At 40.9% G+C, this 27,501-nt stretch overlaps 1 protein-coding gene across 1 annotated transcript; it reads right to left on the bottom strand.

Moving 5' to 3' along the window:
- Positions 1-418: 418 nt before the first annotated feature.
- On the bottom strand, positions 419-24,513 carry YWHAG (tyrosine 3-monooxygenase/tryptophan 5-monooxygenase activation protein gamma). The gene is made up of 2 exons (XM_016199003.2): positions 24,264-24,513; positions 419-3,811 (listed from the first exon to the last, which is right to left on the bottom strand). The coding sequence occupies exons 1-2, from the start codon at positions 24,348-24,350 to the stop codon at positions 3,155-3,157; spliced, it is 744 nt and encodes a 247-aa protein (XP_016054489.1). The 5' UTR covers positions 24,351-24,513; the 3' UTR covers positions 419-3,154.
- Positions 24,514-27,501: the final 2,988 nt, after the last annotated feature.

Here is a 27,501-nt window from a genome sequence, read left to right as displayed (position 1 = left end):
TAATGAGATCAACAATATTGGGCACCTGAGAGCTCTGAACCAGGCACATGACCCAGTTTTCATTTAGACTTACGCCCCCCCCAACCGAAGGCTCAGTTTTGTCATTTGCCCTTTGCTCCAAGATCAAAAGGAGTTGTGGCTCAAACTAAGGTCTAATTGTATGCCACCTTCAAAGATCTAGTTGAAGGCACTCATTTTGTAGGAGAAACAAAGAAGGCCCAAAAGGTGCAATGATTTTTCACGGTCAGTAAATCCAGGTCTGATTCCCAGATATAGGTGCTTTTCAATATATATTGTTTTGCCCCTCCCCTCCCCCAATCCAAGAGTAGGGAAGGGAGAGAGAACACTCACATCCAATCAAACCTTCAAAAGCAAAGGAAAATTTAAATTCATTAAATAAAACTATGTAGCACTGACATCAGATCTGTAAGTTTATTTGCTCAATGTACGACAGCTACATAATGACTCACATTCATGATATTCCATCACTGAGGAAAACTGCTAAGAATGGTCCGTGTGTGAAATAATTCCTTAGAGAAACACGGAGTTGAAAAAATAATCACTGATTAGACCTTAAAAATAGTTCACTGCATAACATGACAAAAAGCACAAAGGCTCATTCAGAGAACATATTCATTGTTCTCCTACACTGTAATAGTTATAATTTCACCATGACAAACACCAGACATTAAGATTAAGCTAACACTGGTGTTTCTTTTGCCCCCCCCTTTTAAAAACAAAATATATAACTGCATGTCACTATAGCAACATCCAAAACAGATCAATTTGTTACAGTCACTATTTGGTAGAGCAAACTTTACCCCCAAAAGGAAAACTTAAATTAAAAAAACTTTAAAAAATTTGAAGACTTAATTTTTTGTCATAGGAATACATAACACCTACAGTATAAGTTAATAAATTTCAAGCTACTGTATAGAAATACAACACTAGCATGCACAATATTGTATCAATAGAGTAATGGAGGAGTAATCATTTCACTGGAGAGACAATATCATAGGCAAGTGCATTTCTTTAAAAATAAAGAAAAGAAAAGAAACCATTCAAGCTGCTTAAATATCAAGTCTCCTATTCCCTCTTCATTTTTAGCCCTCAGGTATGATTTTATCTTACATTATTCTAAAAAGCAGCCAGAGCCAAAGCTGAAATTTAAAAAAAATATATAGGTTTTGTAATTCCAGTAAATCATTTCCAAATGCTACAAGGACAACAACACTGCTCACTGGACATTAAGATAAATTAAGGAAAGCCCCACCTACCCTCCCCCCCTCAAATCTTTTCCCATCCATGGCATTGACTTTAGGGCCCTATAATGGCAAAAAAGCTATAAAGCTTTCTTCTATTAGTTCTTTTGGTAGGGTTCAGTTAATTGGGACTTTCACTCTAGCATAGGAAGGGGACCTTTTAAGGAAAGTCATGCTGGATAAACTGTGCAATGTTACAGAGTATCATCACCATTGTATCTTCACTATCACCTGGATCCCATTAAACGTATTCATTTCATAATTGTAAGCTCAATTTTGGTATTAGCAAAAGCAAGTGTCAGTTTTCCTCAATCATTACTGATCTGTCTCCTTGCCTAAATAAAACAAAGAAATCAAGTCTGGTGTCATTACCTATCTTGGGAGTTCACAGTTACTGATCTTATAAAAAAGGCTGCACACACATGCACAGATCATGTTTTCAGACAGATTTATCAAATATAAGAATGAACGACTTAAGGCTAAATGAAAAGGAATTTGTGAAAATAGCAATGTGGTTTCCTTCTATTCTAAACCGTGCACTGAATGCACAAGAAATGAATCTGATTTCTATGCTTTTGCTAAAGAGAAAAAAACATATAGAAAAAAGTTTTGGTCAAATAGGAGTTAAGTATTTATTATTTGATAATGACTTTAGTTTGTTTTCCTGTAACAATTAATTGGGAAAAGAGTATTTTCAGGGAGGAAAAACTGACACACTTACAAGGATCCTGGAATTGGACAGAATATTTATGAACAGAGCTCTTCCTTTGGGATTTTTCTACCAGTAAGCTTCTAGCACCTGAATTTTCACACACTGCACCATAAACTCTCTCAAAATGACCACCCAGCTCTACAACCCAACAGCTTTTCAACCCGAGTGGCATCAGCATAAAGTACAGTGGGGAAGACTCAAGTGAAGAGTGAAATGGCAGCATAATCCCTGAGGAAGGAGCTGTGGCAGCTTACAAATCAGGATTTCTCTGAAAATATCAATGCAATAAATGACATACAGACCTGAATTTTCTCTATTTTTGTGGTGTTTAATGTTTCTATTAAAGTGATTAATAATTTTTGTGGTGGATTTAAGAGGAAAGAAAGACAAAAATCCCACAGCCACCTGCCAAGCACCTATTAACCAGAACCTAAAGTAGCTTTGACGCTCCTCAGGCAAGCCTTTGGCCTAGGAGAGAGAGAACCAACCTGGATAAGGCTGAATAAGAATGTAAAGCCAAAATAACTAGCAAAGAAAAATACACAGTCAATGGCTTGATGTTACATATGGCTGTAATGTAGAAATACTGTAAACTGCAATTTAGTGTTAATACTGTCAACTAATCAGAGACTTCAGAAAACTAGCAAGGCCTAAACCATAAGGATAAATATACCTTATGTTCTAAGTCTGTCCGTTTGGGATTTAAACTATTCCATGTCTGGTAGAGTACACCCTGAAAAAAATGCACAGCTAAAACAGATGAGATAGAAAGTACCCAAAACTTAAGACAAGAGCATATGTACATAAAAATCCTTACTGGAACCACAGAACTTACTGAATGAGGGCCATTCCACTGAAGTTTTCTTTTCATCTTAAAATCCTATTATCTAGCAATAAGTTAAATTAAAGACAGACAGCTCCACTTGCATTAATCTACAGAACAGTCCATATGCCGGTGTGAGGCTGCTATTCCAATACCAGCACAGCTAGCCTGACTTTCCACTAGTGGTATTTTGGCAAAAATGTCAAAGAGGCGATCAAAGACAGGACAGGTCGTGGGTGTCTCCCTAGGAAGGTCATCCCTCCCTTTCCCTCCCCCACCCGACCCCCAAACTCATGGGAAAAAAATAAAGACTGCAGTAGTAGCATCAGCGTGCGCTGCCAGTCCACCTGGGGGGCCTTAATTGTTGCCTTCTCCACCATCGTCGTCTTGCTGATCGCTTGTCCAGAGCGTTAGGTTGTCGCGAAGGAGCTGCATGATGAGAGTGGAGTCCTTGTAGGAGTCCTCATTGAGAGTGTCGAGCTCAGCAATGGCATCGTCGAAGGCGGTCTTGGCCAAGTGGCATGCTTGCTCTGGGGCATTCTGGATCTCATAGTAGAAAACGGAGTAGTTAAGAGCCAGGCCTAATCTAATGGGGTGAGTAGGCTGCATGTGCTCCTTGCTGATCTCATGGGCTTCACTATAGGCCTTCTCAGATGATTCCACAACAGTCGCCCTTTTCTCTCCAGTGGCTACTTCAGCCAGGTAGCGATAATAGTCCCCTTTCATCTTCAGGTAAAACACTTTGCTCTCATACTGGGTCTCACTGCAATTCTTGATCAGGTAGTTATCCAGCAGGCTTAGCACATCCTGACATACCGCTTCCAGCTCCTTCTCTATTTTTTCACGGTAAGCACGGACCATCTCTATCTTCTTCTCATTACCATCTGCAGAAGTCTTCTGCTCAATGCTACTAATGACCCTCCAGGATGAACGGCGTGCCCCAACTACATTCTTGTAGGCCACCGAAAGAAGGTTTCTTTCTTCATTGGACAGTGGCTCATTCAGCTCTGTCACCTATTAGGAAGAAAAGAATAGAGTTGTTATGGTACACATGATGTCAGTTGGTTTAACCTTATATTGCTAAAACACAAACAGATCCATCAGTTGATTAAAGTGGTTAACAGAGAAATTAGGTTGTGTGGGTGTAAGGAATGGGGGATGGAGGTGGAAGGAGCAACAGGGAAAAAAATGCAGCCGGTTCAATGGTGCCTGAACCCTTGCTTTCCCCCCATAAAAGGACACATACTTATCACATAGCTGTTCCATTAAGGAACTGTCAAGTCTAGCTATTAGATGACAAATCAAATTTTGATCTAAATTTGGTCAACAGTTCTTTCATGTAACATTACACACACACCAATCCTAGGGATTTTAGTATAGATGGCTTATATGCCTCATATACTCCATTCTGTTCTAAAATGACAGCTTCCTCCTAATCTTGCCCTGTCTGCTAAACCAGTCCCATCCCTTCTGGGTGAGAATATTTTGAGTATTGGCTGAGAATACTGAGTCAACTTCAAGCAGACTTTTAGAAACAAGGAGGGTTTTCTGCCTCAGAATTATAAACCTCAGAAAGGTAGTCAAAATTGGGGGCATGGGACAGAATCTGACCACTAAGATTTTAGTAACTTGGGAACACATATTTGTTGTAGTGTCAGACTGAATACAATTAGCAATATGAAAGAATGAAGAGGTGAACAAGTACTTCTGAGCTGAGGTGGCCAATAGGAATTAATGCTTCTTTCAAGACGGGCATTTCTAAAGGGTTTTCATCATCCCAAAGACTAGCTGCCTTGAGAAAACTAAAGCAACAGAACACTGAGAACTCTGGTCAAGATGACAGAGTAAATGAGCGCTGTGCTTGCCTCCTCCCATGACCACACCAAAATTACAACTAAATTGTGGAGGTCAAGAATCCAGAGAGGTACCTTGGCTGCAGACCTTCCCCTGAGGAGGGAGGGGTCCCACCCCCACAATATCTGGCTGTAAAAATAAGTGGGGATTCAGTCGGGGTGAGATGAAGGGCTTCTGGAGACCCAGAATTTCCTCGTAAAAGGCCTGAGCATGGACTTACTAACACATTCCCTTGCTCTGAGCTCCAGTGCTGGGACAGCAGCTCAAAAAACGTCAGGGACATATGGGGAGGAATAGGGTACAGGATGGAGGAGCAGCTCTGAGCTGGACAGAGTGCTGGCAGACGCCATTGTTCCTTTGTTGAACCCTCCTCCCAGGCGGGTACCAAATCTGAGTCTCCATCAAACTACCTAACACCACTTGCTGGCCTCACCCTTATGATTACCTGAGACCCGACTCCACCCAACCTGTGCATCAGCCAGAGCCTCTTTCACAGGCTGTTCCTCATAAGCTACTGGCCCTGGCCCATGCTGTAGACTTCCCTAAAATTTCCCAAAGGTTGTCCAGCCAGAGTGGCACAGTTGGTTGAGCACTGTCCTTGGGTAAGGATTAAAAAATAAAAAAAAATCTCTCAAAGGTCCACAGACCTAAAACAAGCAGCGGTTGGCCCCACGTGTCCTGTACTCTTGCTGAGCGGCCCTGGGTTCTAGTGGCAGCTGGCCTTGGTTCATAGCATAGCCTCTCTCCTAGATCACTACCAATCCTAGATTACTCTGTAACTCCTACCAGGTGGCTTCAGGCTGGACACAGGTAGCAGCTCACCTTGGCCTGCACTAGAGTCCCTTCCAAGAGGCCCCAGAACCAACATGCCTGGCTGGCTTCAGACCACACCAGAGCCAACACCCAATTAGCTACACAAATGAAACACCCAAAGGGTGAACTTGGCAGGCACCAGAGCCCCACCAAAGCGAAATCCACTCTGTGGGATCAGTCCCTATACAACAGCTCATCTGCTATAGTCACGGCCAGTCCTCTCAGCCAGTCATAGCTGGAGGGTGAATCCCATCAACCTGCCAAGAGCAATCAAGGCTCAATAACAACAGAAGGACACATACGACCCACACAAGGGCCACCCCTGGAGCACCCAGCTTAGGTGAACAGGGAGACTACACCACAGGACACTTCTACATAAGGTCCCCATACCAAGATTAGGAGACACAGCAGATCTACCTAATACTCAGAAACAAACACAGGGAGGCAGCCAAAATGAGGAGACAAAGAAACATGTTCCAAATGAAAGAACAGAACAAAACTCCAAAAAACAAAAAAAACAAAAAACACCTAAAGAAACAGGGGCAAGCAATCTCCCAGATACAAAGTTCAAAAAACCGGATATAAGGATGCTCAATGAACTTAGGGGAAGAATAGATTAACTTAGTGAGAACTTAAAGAGCCAGAAACCATTAAAAAGAACCAGTCATGCTCGGCCGGGAGTGGCTCAGAGGTTGAGCGTTGAGGTAGGATCCAGGCGATCTGGGTTCGATTCCCGGTCAGGGCACATGTCTGGGTTGCAGGCTCAATCTCCAGTCGGGGGCGTGCAGGAGGCAGCTGATCAGTGACTCTCTCATCATTGATGTTTCTCTCTCTCCCTCTCCTTTCCTCTCTCTGAAATCAGCAAAGATATATTAAAAAAAAAAAAAAAAAGAACCAGTCAGAAATAAAGAATAACTGAAATGAAGATGTTAGGTGAAATCAACATCAGATTACATGAAGCAAAGGATCGAATCAGTGATTTGAAGACAAGGTAGCAAAAAACACCCAATTAGAACAGCAAAAAGAATCCAAAAAAAATGAGGATAGTTTAAGGGACCTCTGGGACAACAGCGAGAGTAACAAAATTTGCATAATACAGGTACCAGAAGGAGAAGAGAGAATAAGGGATTATAAATCTATTTGCAGAAATAATGACAAGAACTCTTCCCTAATCTGAAGGGAACAGACACACAAGTCCAGGGAATACAGAGAGTCCCAAACAAGATGAACCTAAACATGCCCACACCAAGATACATCATAATTAAAAAACCAAAGGTTAAATACAAAGAGAAAATCTTGAAAGTAGCAGGAGAAAAGCAGAGTTATGTACAAGGGAGCTCCCATAAGACTGTCAGCTGATTTCTCAAAAGGAACTCTGCAGGCGAGACAGGACTGGCAAGAAATATTCAAAGTGATGGCAAGCAAGGACCTACAAACAAGATTACTCTACCCAGCAACGCTATCTATCATTTAGAAACAAAGGAGAGATAAAGAGCTTCCCAGACAAGAAAAAGCTGAAGGAGTTAATCACCAACAAACCACTATTACCAGAAATTTTTAAGACTTAAGAAAAAAAGATAAAAAATACGAAAAATAAAATGGGAATAACTTCATGATTACCAGATGAAAGGGGGATTAAAGGACTGGGCGAAAAAGGTGATGGGATTAAGCAGTACAAATTGGTAGTTACAAAATAGTCATGAGGATGTAAACTGCAGCATAGGGAATATAGTCAATAATATTATAATAACTATCTATGGTGCCAGGTGGGTACTAGATTTAATGACATTGGATAACTTCATTATATAAATGTCTAACCACTGCCCTAGCCTGTTTGGTTCAGTGGTTAGTGTTAATAGCCTCGAGTGAGGAATGAATGAATGAATGAATGAATGTCTAGCCACTATGCTGTACACCTGAAACTGATATAATAAATCAAGTCACTAATACTACATTCAATTTATATAACTTGATTTATGTGGTATCAGAGCCATCCATATATACTAAGTACTAAGTATGTGACAATATGAAACAGAAAATTTTACAAGGATAGAACTCTTTTTATTCCTATTCTGAGGTCACATTTTTATTTGTCTAGTTAACTATCATACCTAAACTGGTGTATACTAAGTCCATGGCTAAGTCACAACATCAAGAACCCCAGATCATTCACTATTTCCTAAGTCTTACAGCAAATTAGGTGGTTCCCTCGCCTCACCCCCTCATGTGCCTGTGCTCCAGCTGTAACATGTTAATTGCGAAAACCTTCATACTTCTGCTCTTTGTTCTTCTGCCCCTGCCTAGACTATTTCCCACTGTTCCTCCCTGGAAAATACTTACACAATTATCAAGAACCAAGTTAATACTACTGTCCTGAGAAATCTTCCCCATCTCTCCTTCCACCCCCAGTTAAACTGGCTACTCTCTAGAGGTCTCACTGTTTCCTGTGTAGATCAACCACAGCATCTATGTAATATCGCATTCCTTATAGATGTGAAAGGTCAGGGGGCTATAATCCAAAAAGATCTGCTAAACTATTGGGGGGGGGCAGTGATTGGATGCCAATAAACTTATTTTCTATGTATGAATCATTTACACTCAGTATATATTCTACTTTTGTAAAGGGGGTGGGTGGGGGAGGGTTATGCTTAGTGAAACAGGTTGTGCAACTTAAAATAATGTCTCAGAAATAATTAAACCAGAATATAAACCAAAGCATATTTATTAGTTTATTGCAATTCATTCTTTGAATGAATTGATCATGCTTTGCTTACTAATTCTCACAATATCCAGCAAGTAATATACACTCAAATATTTCAGTCATTTTTCTTATGTTAACCTTTTACTGTGCTTTACTGATTCTCCATTATAACGCTAGAGAACAACAGTACCTCTACCAGACATGACCTAAGTGCTATAGACTGCAAAGTGGGAGATTAGGGTTTGGTATACTGGACTTCAGAGCAGAAGAAAACCAAGACAGAGGTGCTTTCTGCTCCATGACCCCCTACCATATCCCCTTGTGGAAACATCACTTCTGAATAAGGAGGCTTACCATCTCATATCCAATTCTTTACATATTTAGGCTTTGGATACACTATTCTCAGCCCTCAGGCCATTGTCATTCCTATTGATTTCTGATACACATTCCAATATCCCAGAACATGGGGGTTTTCCCAGTTTCACCATTTACTAAGTGACCTTGGGAGCAAGACATGTCATCTGCCTGGGCCTCAGTTTGCTTACCTATAAAACAGAGGCCTCTGCCTCTTTCATAAGGTTGTGAGTGCTTATCAGATGAACAATAATGTGCTCTTGACACAGCCAAGTTGTATACAGATGGGAGCAATTACTTTTGAGAATACCCTGAATAATTTTCATTTTAATTCTCACCTAGGAAGCCTCTAAATTTCTTATACAATCTCCTAATTTATCTTCCTATATCGAGTATCTCTTCTCCATTTCATCCTGTGCTCTATTCTAAGCTGAAACTACCTTACACCACTGTCTTTCCATAAACTATAGTATCATATAGCTAGAAAAATTCCCCAGACAGGCTTTCAAACAAGCCAAGTGATGGCAAGCAAGGACCTCTGTAGGCCTTGGGCCAACATATCATAGGACTCTAGCCTATACTCACTGAATGTGCAGATACTGAAGACTAACTAGCTGTCTCTAGAGCAACTGAATAACTGTCTTCCATGTAAGGAGGAGCCACAGAGTGCCTAAGGCCACTGAGATAGAGTCCTGGCCTTTCCCCTAAATCATGTTGTCCTTATTTCAAGAGCCAGCAACTATTTAAAGCTCAGATTACCTCACCAGTATGCTACATACTGGTAGGTCTCATACTGCAAATAAAGTTTGGCTACAGAGCCCAAAGGTAGCAATTTCTGCATATGTAAAGTTTGTCTAGTTGCCTCTGACAAACTGGAACATGGAGACTATGACATGCCAATATCACCTTTAGATACAGTAACTCAACCACATTTGGAACATGCCCAGATGTTCTCTGCCACTGAAAACTAAATCAGAGGGAACAGCCTTTAACTCTAAAAAGTCTGTTCAAAGGAAAGCAAGTTTACTCTAAAAACCTTAAATCAGAATTTTGAAAAATCCTTAAGATCAAAATGACTTGTATGAGAATGAATCTGTGACTTTTACATTAAAATAGAGATCACAACCATAATACTTTTAAAGGTCAAAAGATAATTTTTTAAAAGGACAAAAAAATTCCCAGTGTCCAATAAAGGCTTAATCAAGATAGAATGACTATTCAATGTGGGAAGATGTGACATATGCCAAAAGGGAAGTAATGTTTTTCAAAACAATCACTGAATTGTTTATAAGAATGCAATACTTACAAATATGGTCCCCAAAATTTACTGTCACAAGTGTTGGAATATGTGGAAAGCTTGTATATTCCAGCATTGTGTGTTCTGCTTAAAAACAAAATTGAAGTTTCTCTCTTCTCAACTCTTACAATACTAGCTAAAGTTCACATTTCTTTTAGTGAGTTGGAGATTAAGAGTAAAAAGGCTAGAAAAATCTGTTATTCTCACCAACAGTTTAAGAAATATAACTCCCTACCCTAGCCAGTTTGATTCAGTGGTTAGTATCAACCCGTGAACTAAAGGGTCCCAGGTTCGATTCCAGCCAAGTGCAGGAGGCAACCAATCAATGAATGTGTCTCTCTCACATATATGTTTCTCTCTCTCTGAAAAGTAATGGGAAAAATATTCTCCGGTGAGGATTAAAAAAAAAAAAAAAGTAAAAATAAGTTTACTCAGTAAACATTTCACACATATATCCTGTGTGACTCTACTGAGAGAGGACCCTTGAAAGCTTGTGCCTGGTTTACTCTGATCTTCACCCTAAGCACTTTTTCCCTGTGCTGATCTAGCTTTGTATCTTTCTACTGTAATGAACCATAGCCACCAGTGAGACTCTATGCTGAGTCCTAGCAAATCATTAAACCTAGGGGGATAGTCTTGGGGACCTCCAACACATATTCATTCTAGATAACTTGATATAACATGTCCCATAAGGTCTGATGGCAAGGAAAATATACTTAAAAGCCACTCCTTAGCAGGTAATTCATTGAACATCCAACAGTGTCAACTACACCACACTGTGCTGAAGATAAAATTCTCCACAAGGAGGAAACACGAGCTTATTCAAATTAGAATATCAGTCACAGAGGTATTTTTAAGGTAGCAAAACTCTTCCTGGAAAGCTTAGAGAATATTTTAATTAGAAAGTAACTACTTTAGCTAGGCCGGGCGTGGCTCAGCGGTTAAGCATCGGCCTAGGATCCAGGCGATCAGGGTTCGATTCCCGGTTAGGGCATAAGCCTGGGTTGCAGGCTGCAGCCGATCAATGACTCTCTCATCATTGATGTTTCTATCTCTTTCTCCCCCTCTCCTTTCCTCTCTCTGAAATCAATAAAGATATATTAAAAAAAAAAAAAAAGTAACTACTTTAGCTAGGTTTTTAAAAACCAGCAGCGGTCACCCTGGACACAAATTACAGAAGGGAAAAACATTCCAGGAAGACGGAATGAAGAGTCATTCTAGAAGAGTATTAAACTTCCATGGTATATTCAGGGCCACGCTCAAGGTCTGAGATAAGAGGAGAGCTGGCTGAGTACCTGTGTTTTTCTGACATCACTAAGTCCTATGTTTTTTGCACAACTACCCTACAGGGGACATTACACATGATGCAAAGAAATGAAATAATTTTCCCCCTCAAATTACACCATTAACACACAGTAGCACAAGGACACAAACTCGGGCCCTTCAAATTCTGTGCTCTTTCACCCATGCAGAGTCTCTAATACAACACAGGAAAAGGGCTAATTTCTCCATTACATAAAGACCTCCTAAAAAGAATTTAAGACCAACCAATAATTTTTAAAAATGGTCAAAAGGAATAGACAGTAGAAAGAAAAGGAAAATATACATAGAGTTCCCAACCCCATTCATTATGACTGTTAATTTTTCTCTGATCAGACTGACAAAACTTATAAGTCTGACGACTCATGTGAAAGGGGACAGTATGTGTGTGGGTGAACAGCACTCTCATCCACTGTTGGAAACTATAAATTTAGAGGGCAGTTTGGAAATGACTATCGAAAACACAAATGCTCAAAAACCTTTTAACTCTGCAATTCCATTTCTAGAAAAGAATTCACTGCATTATTTGTAACAACTAAAGTCTGAACCACTTAAATAACCTTTGATGGGAGGTGATTATGATATATCCATATAATGGAATTTTAGTCGTCAAAAAAAGAGGGTGGGGCAAAGGTATTTTACCTGTAAAACCTACTTTTGCCCTACCTGTACTGAATAAAATACATTTTTTCAGTGTGCTTCTCGAACGGTCTGAAAACAGAATGGCTGAAAAGCAATAAGGGTTGAAAAGGTTGAACTCTGACTTACTAGTACCTATTCAAACAAACCCTCTTCGCCACTCGAAGTTGCAGAGCCTATTGATGTTAAGTGAGAATTTACTGTATTTGTTATCATTTCTTCAACTTTCTTTCACTTCTTACCTCATTACCACTATAACCACTCTTTAAAAAGTCATCAAATGTCTTCCTCTTTCACATACCCAATATTACCTTGTCTTTATCTTAAAGGAATCTAATACTGCTGACTTTTTGTTAGCATTCTTTCCTGGTTTTCTGCACATATATCCACTCTTAGTCTGTTATTCCTCATTCCAGTCACTACTAAGGCACTACTCCCCAGGGCTTCACATTTTGACTTCAATTCTCCATTGTCCCTAGGTGATCTTACTATGCCTGGTTTCAACTATCATGGATATATAGAATGCTCCCACTAGAACATTGGGGATGGTATATTATTATCTTAGATCAGAGCCCGATAATTAGTGGGTTTTAAATAAATACTTGCTTACTTAATGAATAATAAGTAATACTGACTGCTTACACTCTGCCAGACACTGTTCTAAGTGCTTTTCATGTATTAAAATGAAACCATGCTGTCTCTATTTACCTCTACTTACATGTTTCCTCAAACTCAGCATGGCCGCAACTTAATCCATCTTTTCCATCATTTTTTGTCTTTTCTTGTTCTATTGCCAGTCATCAAATTCTCAAATCTGTCCTTTTCCAGGTACTCATCCCTTCAGACTAGATCCCTATAACATTCTACTAATCAGACTCCTTCACTGTCACTGTCCTCTTATACAAGGCCTGCATGAACTGATCCATTTACTACTTTAGACTCATTTTCTTATTTTCCCTATTTTTAAAAAATGTTTAAAATTATTTGAGGGAGGAAGAGGCGGAGAAACATCGATAGGCTGCCTCCTGCATGCCCCCCCCCCACCATTGAGCCTGAAACCTGGGCATGTGCCCTGATTGGGAATGGAACCTGGAACCGGCCAGCTCTCAGTGAATGGGAGACGCTCAACCGAGCTACACCCGCCAGGGCGAGACTCCTTTCCTAAATCCCCTCAAATGAGCACTACTATAGTATTCCCCCAGTATAATCAACAATGAGTATTTACTGCAACAGACTCTGCTCTTTGTATATCCCAAAGCTAAACATGCTATTAGTCTTTGTCTAGACATTTATTCCTAAATCCTTTCCCCCTTCCTCCCACCCCCTCCCACCCACACTGCTCTGGCATCACTTCCTCTAGGAAATCCCCCCTGATGCCCAGTGTGTGATGTCAATGTCCTGATTCCACTGAGCTTACTTCCGTTTTTTAAAAAAATCCTCACCCAAGGACATGCTTATTGATTTTAGAGAGTGAGAGGGATACGGAGAGGGGAGAGAGGGGGGAGAGGGGGAGGGGGAGGGGGAGAGAGAAGGGGAGGGGGAGGGGGAGAGAGAGGGAGGGAGAAAGAGAAATATCAATTGGTCATCTTTCCATATGCACCCCAACTGGGGATCAAACCTGCAACCTATGTATGTGCCCTGACCGGAATCAAACCGGCAACCTCTCGGTGTACAGTACGACACTCCAAGCCACACTGGCCAGGACTTACTTCCATTTTTATGTGTGGAATAAATATTCCTACAAATGTTCAATAATCCTTCATCACAACTGTCTTCCCTTTGTGATTCTATCAATATTGTTCACTTCTTCCACTTGCTTAGACTGTCTCCAAAATATTCAAATTACTATCTTTTTTCTTCCTTTGATCTTCATCCAAATCCACTCAAAACATGTTTCCACACTCCTATTTGTGAATTCTACATAAGACCATATTATTTTTGATGTGCAAAAAGGTTACAGCACCTTGGCTGGTGTGGCTCAGCTGGTTGGAGTGTCGTCCAGTGCACCAAAAGGTGGCAGGTTCAACTCCCAGTCAGGGCACATGCCTAGGTAGTGGGTTCATTTCCCAGTAGGGGTGGGTGTGGAGGGCAGCCAATCGATGTTTTTCTCTCACACCACGTTTCTCTCTTTTACCTCCCTTCCTCTCTCTAGAAATCAATTAAAAAAACTTTTTTAAAAAGGTCACAGCTTCCTCCCATTTCTTTCAAGTAAGGTCTTTTCTTTCATCCAGTTCTAAGTGGCATTCTTTCGCCTCCTGGAAATACCTGTAAAACTCCTAGAGCAAAGCTATAGTACTTAACTCCTCATGTTAAAAATCCAAAGTTCTCCTTTATTAAATGGCATTTAAAACATACCACGATCATGGGATTAAGTGTTTTCTAAAAAAAACCAGATTACACTCATACTGAGTAATATGCCTTTAGGACTGTTCTAAAGGAAATTTGTTCTATATTTTAATCTGGACTACATAATGACCCTCTCGAGGACAACTAACTGGAAAAATATTAAATATGCAATAGTTTGAAGGATTTTTAATGTTTCTGCAAACAATGGAAAATTTACTAAAGTTAATGAAAATAAATCAGTGAGAACAACAGTTAAAAGATCATCAATATTGATTTATACAGATTACCTTTGACTCCTTAAAAAAACCTTTAAAAAGAGCCTTAAATTTAGAGGGGGGAAATACTTTTAGCTGAAGCCTTAGGAAAATTGCTTAAATATTTATGCCTGTCAAATGGGACTCTCACTTTATAAAACTTTTGTGAAATTAAGTGGAAAAAGTATATAAAGATGCTTCCCAAGTAAGAGTAAAGGTCAAACTACATTGCAATGTTTTATCTAAGAGTATGTAATTTATTGTCTTTTGTTTTCCCAAATGTTTTTTGTTTGTTTGTTTTTTTAAAATCCTCACCAGAGGATATTTTTTCCATTGCTTTTGGGGAGAGGGGGAGAGAGAGAGAGAGAGAGAGAGAGAGAAACATCGATGTGAGAGAGACCTATCGACTGGTTGCCTCCGGCAGCACCCCAACTTGGACCAGAGCTGGGGATTGAGCCTGCAACTGAGGTACAGGCCCTTGGCCGGAACTGAACCCAGGACCCTTCAGTCCGTGGTTCCAACCACTGAGCCAAATTGGCTAGGGCTCCCCAAAAAGATTTTAGTCAGTTCAGAAATCTACAGAACAGATGTTTAAGAAAAGTCATACCAGCCCGGCTGGGCGTTGCTCAGTGGTTCAGCATCGACCTAGGATCCAGGAGATCACGGTTCAATTCCCAGTAAGGGCACATGCCTGGGTTGCAGACTCGATCCCCAGTTGGGGGCATGCAGGAGGCAGCCAATCAATGACGACTGTCATCATTGATGTTTCTATCTCCCTCTCTCCTTCTCCCTTCCTCTCTCTGAAATCAATAAACATATATTTAAAAAAAAAAAAGTTATACCAAAAAGTACCCTAAGTTCTCCATTGTGGTCAGAGCAATGCTACGCTGCAATAGTGCAGTAAATAATGGTATTGGCTCAATTTTCACAAAAGATATAAACACTTGTTTAAAAGTCCTTAGTCATCATTTATTAAAAACGTGTATATATAGCCTATATGTGTATATATAGCCAGCCAACTTATGAACACAGAAAAAACATGATTAAAATTTAAGTATACCATATATTCAATAAGAACTAGTTATAATTCATTGTTTTTGAGAATCTAAATGCTAGACATAGTTCTAAATAAGTAACATCATCAATAGAAATATATTTCATGCAAGTTTTAAAATTCAATCCATTACTATAGCTGAAGTTTACCATATTGTTTTCCCTTCCTTCCTCAATAGATGGATCAAGTTCCAACTATCTAAAGTCTTTACTTACCTACAGGACCTTCAAGTGGTAAAAAATAATTAAATAAAATAAAATGTAAAATATAAAATAAAATGGCAGTATATCCACCTAATTTACTGATATCATTACATTGGTCAGCTCTATACTTCTGAGCATAATTCAAACCCCAGCTGTCTGGGTCCAGACAGCTAATATGTACACTTACTATAGATTATCTATACACACATTCCCCCAGTAGTATATTGACATTAAGGCAAAATAATTTTTTTTTAAATGGTTGGCAAGTACCCCAGCAGGGTGGCTCAGTTGGATGGAGTGTCGTCTATATACACCAAAAAGGACGTGGGTTCGATTCCCAGTCAGGATACATACCTAGGTTTCGCGTTCTATCCCAGTTGGGACATCAGGGCATTGTACAGGAGGCAGCTGATGTTTCTCTCTCCACCCCCTCCCCCACTTCCTCTCTCTCTAGAATCAATAAACATATCCTCAGGTGAGGATTTAAAAAAAGAGAACTTTATTCTCTTCTTAAAAAAACTTGGCGCCTGGCCAGCATGGCTCAGCCGTTGAGCATCTTATCTATGACCTAGGAGACGGCAGTTCAATTCCTGGTAAGGGTACATGGTGGGGTTGTGGGCTCAATTCCCAGTAGCGGGTGTGCAGGAGGCAGCAGATCAATGACTCTCATTATTGATGTTTCTATCTCTCTCTCTCTCTCTCTCTCTCTCCTTTCCTCTCTCTGAAATCAATAAAGACATATTAAAAAAAGAAAAAATACATTAAAAAAAAAAGCTTGGCAAGCAACAAAGCCTAGCAAAAGCAAAATTTGTTTATTCACATTGTCTTCAACAAATCAATTGGGTTTTAGCTCTTCTATCAGATTAGTAATAAAAACTAGAACTGACAAAAGAATCTACCTTCATTATCCTTTCAAAACAAGGAAAAGGCAGTAAAAAGGGAAGAACATACTGATGCAAATACAGAACTCTTTCTTTTTCCTCTCCCTATTAGTGACCCATCAAGCCTTTCAACCAACCCCTCCTGAGAGTAAAAGCTGACTTGGATGTTAACTTAAAAGAAGCATTCCTCTTAAAAATCAAGAAAAATTAAATTATTTGCCAGCTGGAGTAAACGCTTTAAGCAAGAAACTATACTTTGAGGCTGCCAAATTTGAATGTAAAGAGATCTTGCTGGTAATTTGAGCATTTGTGGCAAATAGGGGTAATTTTAATTTTATAAAAAAGTCAAGTTTGAAAGCTAGCAGTCAACCTTTCCCCCATGTGAACCTCATTTTCTCTTCTTGGTAGATCAGTAGGGTATCCTTGAATTTTGAACTGTGTGTCATACCTGTTCAAACAATTATATTTTTCAAAACTTTTGAGGTCGTACCTAGTACTAGTAATGGTCTCAAGATCCCTAAAAATTATTCTTAGCAATTCCACTATTGGGTCTCTGTCCTAATATATAAACTGTGTCAAAAGCCTTAGTCACAAAGATATTCATGGCAGTTTTATTTATAAAATTGGAAACAGCCTAAATGCCAAACAAAAAATAATTTAATTATGACACACCCATAGGATTATTCAGCCACTGAGAATACTAATGATAGAAGGAAATATCCTTGAAATAATGTCAAGGGGAAAAGGCAAGGTACAAAAGCAAGCCTAAACATGTCAAAAAAGACATGATGGCAATATCTGTCCATGGGGAATTATTCTAGTGAAAATACTTGCTTTTTCTCCCAAATTTTCTAGCACCCTAAATGCCAGACATTTTAATCATCAGTAGTCAGTCTCATTGATGACAGCCTTCCAAAAACCAGACTCCTTAGAAAAATCACAACATCCCCAAATTCAAGATATTCTAGAATATTCCTTCCCTGCCCACTTGTTCCCACTAGCTTTGCTTGCCTCAGAATGCTCTTTACTACTGTTCTTCTAACCAGTTAGGTCTCCTTGCCCTTTTGGATTGGGTCATTTTCAGCCTAGAAGAAAAAAATCTGGTGTCTAAACTTTAAAGTTTCTATTTCTACTACACAAATGTAGTTAGAAAAGACCAGATGTAGTCCACATGTGAAGACTGGAGTATGATTTGAAAATAACAGCCATCCACCATAGTCTACCCATACCAAGCAGGCCTCATGTGTAAAAGTATACTGGTAGGGAGTACGGGATTGTTTGCATGGCTACTATTCGTGCTCGACCTCCACTACAAAGACATGCCCATTCACTATTTCATGTTAAACTGCTACAAAAGGAGAATTGTATTGAATTGAATGGTACTGAAGTGAAATAATTCAGTAAAAAACAAAAACGAAAACAAAAAACAGCTCATTTCTACATCCTTAAAGTACTGGCACCATAGGCAACTTTGTTTCCTAGATCAAGGTATTTAAATATGATAGCTTAATTGTCTAATTCATAACTCCTTTCAGAAAGCTAAAGATTTCAATGATCTCTTTCAAAACAAACCTGCATTCTTAAAAGCCTTCCTCCTGTTACCTCTTAGCCTTCTCACTTCTCTATACCACTGCAGCTGCTCTTCAGACTCAGCTGTGGGGAGGTTGGATAAGGGATTCCTCTTGAGCTACTACTGTCATTACATGTTCAGCTGCCCATTGCTGTCACTGTCACATTCCCAGCTCTGACACCCTGTTATAGTAACAGAATTATTAAGGACACTACACCTAGGCCCTACTCGCTAAGACTGGCTTTAGATCTCTCTAAAAAAATAAGACTTCACTCCAAAAATTAAGAAAATAAGACCAATGAGTTTACTTGGAAATTTTTTAAATGTCACGTTAAAAATCAGTATGTCGGGGATGTAAAGTACAGCGTAAGAAATATAGTCAATAATATTGTAATAACTATGTATGGTGCCAAGTGGGTAGTGGAAATATTGAGGGGAATCACTTTGTAAAGTATATGATTGTCGAATCACTATGCTGTACACCTGAAACTAATACAAAATAGTAAATGTAAATTGTAATTGAAAAATAAATATTTAAAAATCTACATAAGGCTCTCATTTCTGTTTACCTATTTACAACCCAACTAATGCTTTGTGGCACATTAACAGCATTCAGCTCAGGTAAAGAAAACTCTACTTCTGTGGGACACACCCTTATAAGTGAAATGTTGATGAAGATTTGGTTTAGACTTCAGCAGTTCATTTATTCCTATTTTTTAAATATGTATTTATTGATTTTAGAGCGAGGGAGAGGGAAAAACAGGGATCAGCTGTCTTCTGCACAACCCCTACTGGGGAATCGAGCCACCCACAACCCAGGCATGTGCCCTGACCAGAAGAACGCTCAACCAACTGAGCCACACCAGCCAGGCAGCAGTTCTTTTATTTTTAATTTTTATTATTTTAAAAATCCTCACCCGAGGATATTTTTTTCCATTAGCTTTTCAAAGAGAGTGGAAGGGGGAGGGAGAGAGAGAGAGAGAGAGCGCATGAGCAAGAGAGAAACATCAACGTGAGACACACACGTAGATTGGTTACCTCCTGCTCTGGCGCAGACTCGGGCAGAGCCTGCAACCCAGGTACGTTCCCTGGGCCAGAATCAAACCCAAGACCCTTCAGTCCGAGGGCTGACGCGCTCTAACCACTGAGTCAAACTGGCTAGGACAACAGAAGTTCTTTTAAGAGGAAAGAAAGCAAAAAAACTCATGCAAAGTTTTAAGATTTACAATTATTATTATTTTTATATATATCTTTATTGATTTCAGAGAGAAGGGAGAGAGAGAGATAGGAACATCAATGATGAGAGAGTTGTCATTGATCAGCTGCCTCCCACACCCCCCCCCGATGGGGGATTCAGCCCACAACCCGGGCATGTGCTTTGACCGGGAATCGGACTGGGAATCGAACTGCGATCTCCTGGATCCTAGGCCGACCTTAACCGCTGAGCCACGCCCTGCCAGGCTAAGATTTACAATTTTTATTGTTTCTGCAAAATCATGGGACCAGACCAGTTATTTAACCATTTATCTTAAAATTAAACTGCCTTTTGGGAATTTTTTTGATCACTTTTCATGTAACTATTTTCTTAACTATTCAAATTCACAAATTAGTAAAAACAAAATTTCAAGGACCTCTACAAGTGCCAAACTTAAAGTAGGATGATATGGTTTGATAGTGAACCAAAATGATAGCTGACACCTAAAATGGAATTTGGGGAATACAACAGAAAAATGATTATGAGAGGAAAGGCCATAAGACAACTGGTACTGGTAGCCTAGAAAGACAACAAAAATATAGCTCCCCCATAATTACAGTTTCAAATGTCTGGTCAAGCACTAAGAAACAGAGTTTAGAAAATAAGACAAAAGATAGTGGTTTATATGTAATTCCCCCCTCCCTTGACTATTAAAGGTATAAAGTGGTCTTTGCTTTTCTTTCACATTCCATGAAATCTGGTAGAAATGCAGAAAAATGCCCTGCCAGATAGGGTTAGGGCTAGTGATATGACGATGAGAAGCTTCTGGCAACCTCAGAATCACCACAACACTGTATTTAACATCTTATTTACTGGAATCCCATCAGTTAAGAATCACGTGCTTAAGTAGCTCACCACTCTCAGTACTGCATAGTGTTCATTAGGAGGCTGCAGCCACACAGCAGGGAAATCACCTATAACCAAGTCAGCCTTGGGGTGGAAAATGAGTCATAAGACCACCAGCAAAATCTCCATGATCTACAAATAGTTAATAGTTTGCTCTGATTTCATAAACTGTTCTTATGTATTTGGACGAGCATCATATGATTTTTAAGCTCTGTAGCTTTTTTAAAATGGAAATACAAACTTAGCTCAGAGTAAATCCTTTTAAATTTATGCTGAAAAGTTTCAGAAGTTAGAAAACAAAGACAAAGGGATACTGATTGCTGCTGGCTTTGCTATTGTGGGTACTTCATTACTGACACATTCCTGAATCAGTCATGTCTTGAAATCCGGCCAGCGATAGCCAGACCATCATCACTTTTTAAAGATCTCATTTTTTTCAATTAGAGATGATGGTATACAATATTGTGAATAAACCAAATGCTACTGAATTGTATACTTGAAAATGGTTAGTTTGTGCCTGACCAGACAGCTTAGGAGCTTAGTGTGTCAATACACCAAGGTTGCGGGTTCAATTCCGAGTTAGGGCACATACAAAAACCAGCCAATGAATGCATAAATAAGTGGAACAATAAACTGAAGGCCCCCCCCACTTCCTCTTTAAAAAATAAATTTAAAAATTTAAAAAGAAAATGGTTAGTTATGTCACTTTTACCTCAATAAAATCAAGGACATTTTCTCTACTCTTTTTAATAATTTAGTTTGGTGTAATAAATAAATAAGGCTTCCACCAAGTACAAGGGATGAAATCCTCCCCAGGGTCAGCAGTTAATTCAAAGGATTAATGAGGATATACATTTAGCAATACCTTTTATTATCTCAATATAATTTTTTAATAATAAAAGCAGTTAACATTCATTTGTTATTGTGAAGGATAACACACAAAAAGCAAACTGTTATCTGTATTCTTTCCACCCCAAAGAGAACAATTGAAACCACATGACTTAGAATAATGGCTGGCAGAACTCCACCTCTGAAGAGTCTACAAAGGTGTCATTACTCCATTAGCAATAATGGCTATTGATCTAGCCTCCTGGAAGAGCTAGTAGGAAAAACAGAGTATTGAGATAGCAAGAATTTTAAAGTATATCAATTCTACTAGGAAGACTTTTTAAAATATAATTAAGATAGCCTCTTGCCACCAATGCCCTCCCCCCACCCACACAGTTAAATTGCTTAACCCAGTGACTTCAACAAAATTAGTAGCCCAGAATGTTTTCTCTATCCCCCACCCCAGGCAAGTACCAGTAGCCTACTTAGAACGTTAACTTCCTAGGAGGCCATTAAAATCCAAAGGACTAGACAGCATTGTCTAACCAGTAGCAAACACCTAGGTGTTCACTCTCTTCTTAAGTGCAAGGCTGCACATTTGTCTTAGAGACTAAATTTCCCCCTTTCCTCCATTTCAAAATACTGCATATTATTTCTAGCCTGGTTACCCATATACAACTACCATTTTGCACAGATCCCAACAGTGTTATTACTAGAATAATCTCATTAAATGCAAATAAATGCAATCCCTCTAACATATAGGACTATTTTCTTTTTATCTTCCAGTATTTTCCAAATTCTCCATGAGATGACTTTTATGAGAAAAAAAGTTTTCTAGTTTCCATTTTGAGCACCTATTGCATTTATTTAATCCTCACAACTTTTTCAAGTAAATATTAACCCATTTTACAGATGAGGAAAATGAGGTTCAAGGTAAACCTACTTCATCAAAGTCCCAGTAAACAGGTTTGAAAAAAGGTCTGCTTTATTTTACAAACTGTTCTTTCCTTCAAACTCCATCAAGCAGCAGAAGCATAAATATAGGAAAAGAGAACTTTTCCAAATCCCAACCTAGTGTTTTGTAACAGAATATTCCCTAACATTTACTGAAATGACCCAGTGGGAAGTCATAATTTTTTAAAGGTTTTTATTAAAACCTGCCAAGTTAATAACATGCAACAAGCCCAAGTATACAGCCCATTCCTGCACTATGATCATAAAATGTATTCTTGTTTAAAATTTCTATCTTTATTCCATCACTGCCCAACTTTAATGGTGAGATGAATGTTTAAAAATACAAATGTATCTTATACATTCTTGTGAGAAAACTAGAAATAGGAAAATGAATAGGCATATCTAGAGGTCACTGACCTGCATGTCGAAGGGTAAATGAAATTCTTATTTTTTGCACTAATTCTTATCTGGTGAAAGATGACGTGCTCAATTCCACCTGGCTTATCTACTAATTTCTGCATTACCTTGGACAAATGCCATTTGCATACTCCCTACCAGCCCTTAGGTGCATTGCAGCCTCTGTGTCATTGTGTGTGACATCACTGGGTTGCTATGGATATAGGTGGGAGGTCACTCGCTTTTCTGTGATACTAGAAGTACGGAAATATTAGAAGAGACTAAATAACATGAAATAAATATATTTCCAATATTGATAACTATTAAAAGTGCAACTTATCATCTGAGTTTTAAAATGTTTTAAGATAGCAACTGTAGCAATGTATTAATTCAGTGGTACTCCCAATTTCAGAACCGACTGCATTCCTTACTGAGATCAATTTTTTGTTCATGTAGCTGGCTTAAATATAAAGGCATCAGCATTATCATCTTTTTGTAGTTATTCAGTAATCTGTAATACCCATACTGCTTCATTTAAAAAGATTTAACATGTAAGATACACTCCAAAATCCACTTCACACTTAAGATGCATTTTAAAACCTTTGTTACATAAGGTAGGAAGTTAAATATTAAGATAGTGGGAGGCCTAAATCATTGGATTAATTTTCCATGTTTCATTTAATAATACTCAATACCTCCCCCCTTAATATCAAACTCTTTGACACCCATTAGATAAATGTAGTGACACTGACAAAATGGTGCAATACAGGCAGGAATCTGTAGACAACTGGAGATCAGTATTCCCATTTCATCAGCATGAGAATGTGCTAGCTTGTTTTTTTGTTTGTTTGTTTTTAAGCCTCAGATGCATCTAACAAAATTTTTAAAAAAGACTTTTTCCCCTTTAAAATAACTCCTCCCAGCCTCCACCCAGTCTAGGCTCTCTGCAATATGACAAATGCAGAATCTTCTGGAATGACTTGATACTGCCTCCCACCACCGCTTTGTTTGCAATAACAGACTAGTGAGAATATTTTATCAACTTAACAGGAATTTCAACAGATGTGTGCCTGTGTTTAAAAAACAAACAGCATGTCACAAATTGAACCAGTCAGATAAATTCACCACCTTTATTTTAAAGACAATACCTACCCTTTTCAGTACAAAACATTAGGAAAAAATGAAGATGGCATGTTGAGAACAATCAATGAAAAGACTAGCGAGACAGACATTCCCCCCGTCCTAAAAGCACGAGGACTCTGCTCTGGGAAATGGAGAAAGGGGAGCCCTTTTGTTAAGAAAAACGTGAGAAAGGTTTCGATTTTGCACCACTGGGCCCAGGTTTTCAGGGGAGCCTACATTTTTCCCAGGGAGATTCTATAGGATCTGTCGGGAGAGGAAGCGAGAAAGATTGGGGGGGGGGGGCAGAGAATGTTAAGAAATCGAGAAACAAACTGAGTGAATGGGAAAGGCGCCGCCCAGACACAAGGGAGAAAAAGAGGAACCGCATCCATGCGGTCCCCCGCCCCCACGCCAAGGCTGGGAGGAGGGGAAGTGGGGCACAAAGGATGCGCACGGTCCCGGCTCAGGCCCCCGGCAGCCCGGAGACGCCGAGGGCAGAGACCTCACTTCACAGACCAGCCCAGCAAGACCCCGCCCCAACCCTAGCCCGGGGAGGGCCTAGTAGGCAGCGCCGCCGGCCCTGGGAGACACTCGGGGAGAGGCCGCGTCACAATCTGGGTCCCAACACGCTATCAGGACCATCCCCTGTCCCCTTAGTGAGCGAAGAGGGGCGGCCAACCCTACAGTCGCCACAGGCGACTAGTCCACGGGTCGTCCACGCGAACGCCCGCGTCTGCGAAGGGGCTGGGGCGATGAGGGGGAGGGGAAGAGAAACTCACGTTCTTCATGGCCGCGGCCATGTCGTCGTAGCGCTCTGCCTGCTCGGCCAGCCGGGCTTTCTGCACCAGTTGCTCGCGATCCACCATCTTCGCGGGCTGGGTCGGGCCGGGCGAGAAAACCGGGGAGGCCTGAGGGCTCGGAAGGCAGCTGCGGCGCGGCTGGAGCCCGTGTGCCGGAGGGACCGACCCACGAAACGGGTAGCTGAGGCGACTAAGGCGGCGCGAAGATTGCAGCTCGAGTTGCAACCAGCGGAGCGGGCGTGAAGCGGCTGCGGCTGCCGTGCGTGCCGCGGAGGACAACCCCCTGCGGCCCCGCCCACGCCCCGTGACGCACAGGGCCTGCCCACCCGCGCACCCCGCCCAGGCTCCGCCCCGGCTCTTCCGCTTCTAGGGCTTCCCCTCCCCAAATCAGCTCGCCGCGCCCTTCTGCTTGTCCCTTCCTTCCCCGCTGCTCTCAACACTCCCGGTTCTTCATTTCACCCCGGTTCCAGCGTGCTAGCTTCCCCAGACGCCCCCACCCCTCCCCCCTAAGGCCTCCGCCCTGCCAGGTCCCCGGCGCCTGGGCCCCTGGGAGTTGTAGTTCACCCACCGCGGAGGTGATGCGTTGAAGAGATCAAGGACAAAGGGGCGGTCAACACTACATCTCCCAGTGGTCACAGCGCTCAGGCGGAGGGAGGGGTGGGTTCTAATTCCGCGGCCGCTGGGGACCCCTGGCGGGGAGGAAGGCTGCATCAGCTCCAACGAGTGCTGATTCACTGCCCCGCCCCATATTCTCCAGGAAATTACGAGGGCAGGGGGCCAGGGCCTCCCCCGAGATAAAGTATGGGGCCCAGGCGGTTCACAAGTGAGGGGCCCGCGTCTACTGTAGGTCCAAACTGTCACGGTGATGCCCGCCCCTGGGGCGGTTGAATTAAGGAGCTAAACATTGGGAGCTAAACTGTTTCCCTCCCCTACAAGATTCCAGTTCCCCAACCCCACCTTGAGGTTCTTGGACCTGATGAAAACAAAGTTCTCAAAATATTGGCCAGGCATACTGGTTAATTTACAGAAAGGATGCAGCTGTCTGCCGGCTGACGCCTGGGGAGTCCCTTCTTCCTCTCCAGGGTGGAGTGTTAAAGATTCAATTCTGTTAGGAAGAGCCTACTGTATGCTTAACACTGAGTTATGTCTGGCGTTAACCAATCCTCTCCGCCTGGGACATACACACTGAGGTCAAACTGACAAATGCTTGCTCATGTGCTTCCCTTTTTGACATTCCATGTAGCTCATACCCCGTAGTTTTCACTGCACATTTTATTCATTTATTCAGCAGGTATCTGTTGAGCACCTACTATGTTGCAGCACTGTTCTAAGCCATGGGATACAGCAGTGAACAACAAAAACAAAAATCCTTACCCAAGCAAAAGGCAGGATATAAATATAGGTGGGCGAAAGTATGTTTACAGTTGTACAAATAAATAATAATACAAGAATAAACTCTGTGTTTCAGGTACTCACAACTATAGGCCTACATTTGCCCACCCCTGTATGTAGAGTATGTTAAAAAGTGATAAGGAGTAAAAACATAAAGTAAGGGATGTTAAGTGTTGTGTATGAGAACCTAGAATGAAGGAGTTTCTCTTGAGGGAATATTCCAGGCTCGATGCTAGGGGGAGAAGGCATGGAACCCTGCCCTCAGGAATTTAGAATGTGTTAAGTGCTAAGTTGCCGTTTTTAAATTGATTTCAGAAAGAGCAAAAGGGAGATGGAGGGAGAGAGAGAGAGAAAAAAGATCATTGATTGGTTGCCTCTTGCAGGAGAATCGAACCCCAAACCTGGGCATGTGCCCTGACTGGGAATTGAACTGGCGACCCTTTAGTGCATGAGATGACGCTCAGCCAAGTGAACCACACCAGCAGTGCCTAAGTGTTTTGGGCTGGGTAGGAATAGATTCTGAAAAGCTGCTCAATGGAGGTTGGTAACATTTCCAACTCAGCTCTTAAAGGACACATAGGATTTGAGAGCAGGCAGAGGGCACAGACAGCAAGACTCAGAGGCAGCTTCTTCCCTGACATATATATTGATAGACAAAGAATCCAGTGTTTGTTGCCTGAAGTGATGGATAGCGGGGCTGTGGATGGAGTCAGAAGCCAAACATGAGGAGCCCTGAATGGCAGGCAAAGAAGTGAAATTTTTATTCTGAAATAAATAGAAAGCCTGTGAGAGATTTTAAAAAGGGCAGAAAATTAGATTTGTGTTTTGTCTTCTTCATCATTGCCTCCTCAGTGCTTAGCACAGTGCCTGGTACACGGTAAATATGTAGAACATATTAAAGAAAGGAATGAATATGGACTGAGTGAGGAGAGAATCTAGAATGGCTCTCTTCTTCCCTACTTCCAACATAGAAGCTAGCCCCTCTTAATATACCACCCAGCAAAATGCAATCCTGCTGGTGAATAAACCCTCCCACTTCCTTCTGTCTCTTATAAGACTGTTCGCCAAATCATTCCTCTTCCTTTCTCTTCCTGCCTGCAGGCCAGGCCTGAACTATTCTGGCCTGGGCATCACAGGTCCATGAGAATGAGCTGTTTCAGTCAACCCTGGTTGTCTACATGTGATTAAATGTGTCAATGCTAAATCTTGGGAAATTCCTGGCACATTTCAGGCTGCTTCCCTGACCTCTCCACCTCAGTTCCTTCCCCTACCAGTCCAGTGTGCATTAAAAAAATAAAAAAATTAAAAATCCAGGCCAAATCTGTTTGGGAAAAGTCAAGCAGATGCAAAGAAAGGATGTTCCAAAGCCAAACAATAATGACATCTGCAGTCTCCATATCGAGGCTTCTCTCCATTGGTGCAGGGGAGAGCTGGCCCTGCCTTCCTTTCCCTTTTGATTTTTTTTAAGACGCTAGGCTTAAAGCTGCAGCAGCCCAGCAGCCCCTGGTTTTTTAGAGGACTGCTTCAGAGGCATGGTGACATTATACAAAGCAAATGGCTTAATATTCTGGCTTCCTCCTCCACTGCCTGGTACTGCTGAAAGAAACCTGAAGCAGGGATTTGGGGAACTAGCATTCTGGCTTCTGCCTGGCCCCCAGCTCAATGTGCAAGCCTTGTCCCCTCTCTGCATTTCAATTTCCCCTCCTTTGAAGTGAGAAATTAAACTAAAGGAGACTAAGTGCTCCATCCAGCTGTGATGAATCATAGTTCTAGATTCAGCATGTTCCTCTTCTGAAATAGAAAACTATTGGCATTCTTTAGCTGT

The sequence above is a fragment of the Miniopterus natalensis genome, chromosome 3 (genome assembly GCF_054644295.1).
Source record: "Miniopterus natalensis isolate mMinNat1 chromosome 3, mMinNat1.hap1, whole genome shotgun sequence".
In the NCBI taxonomy this organism is placed as follows: domain Eukaryota; kingdom Metazoa; phylum Chordata; class Mammalia; order Chiroptera; family Miniopteridae; genus Miniopterus; species Miniopterus natalensis.
This window is presented reverse-complemented; position numbering and strand designations above follow the sequence as displayed.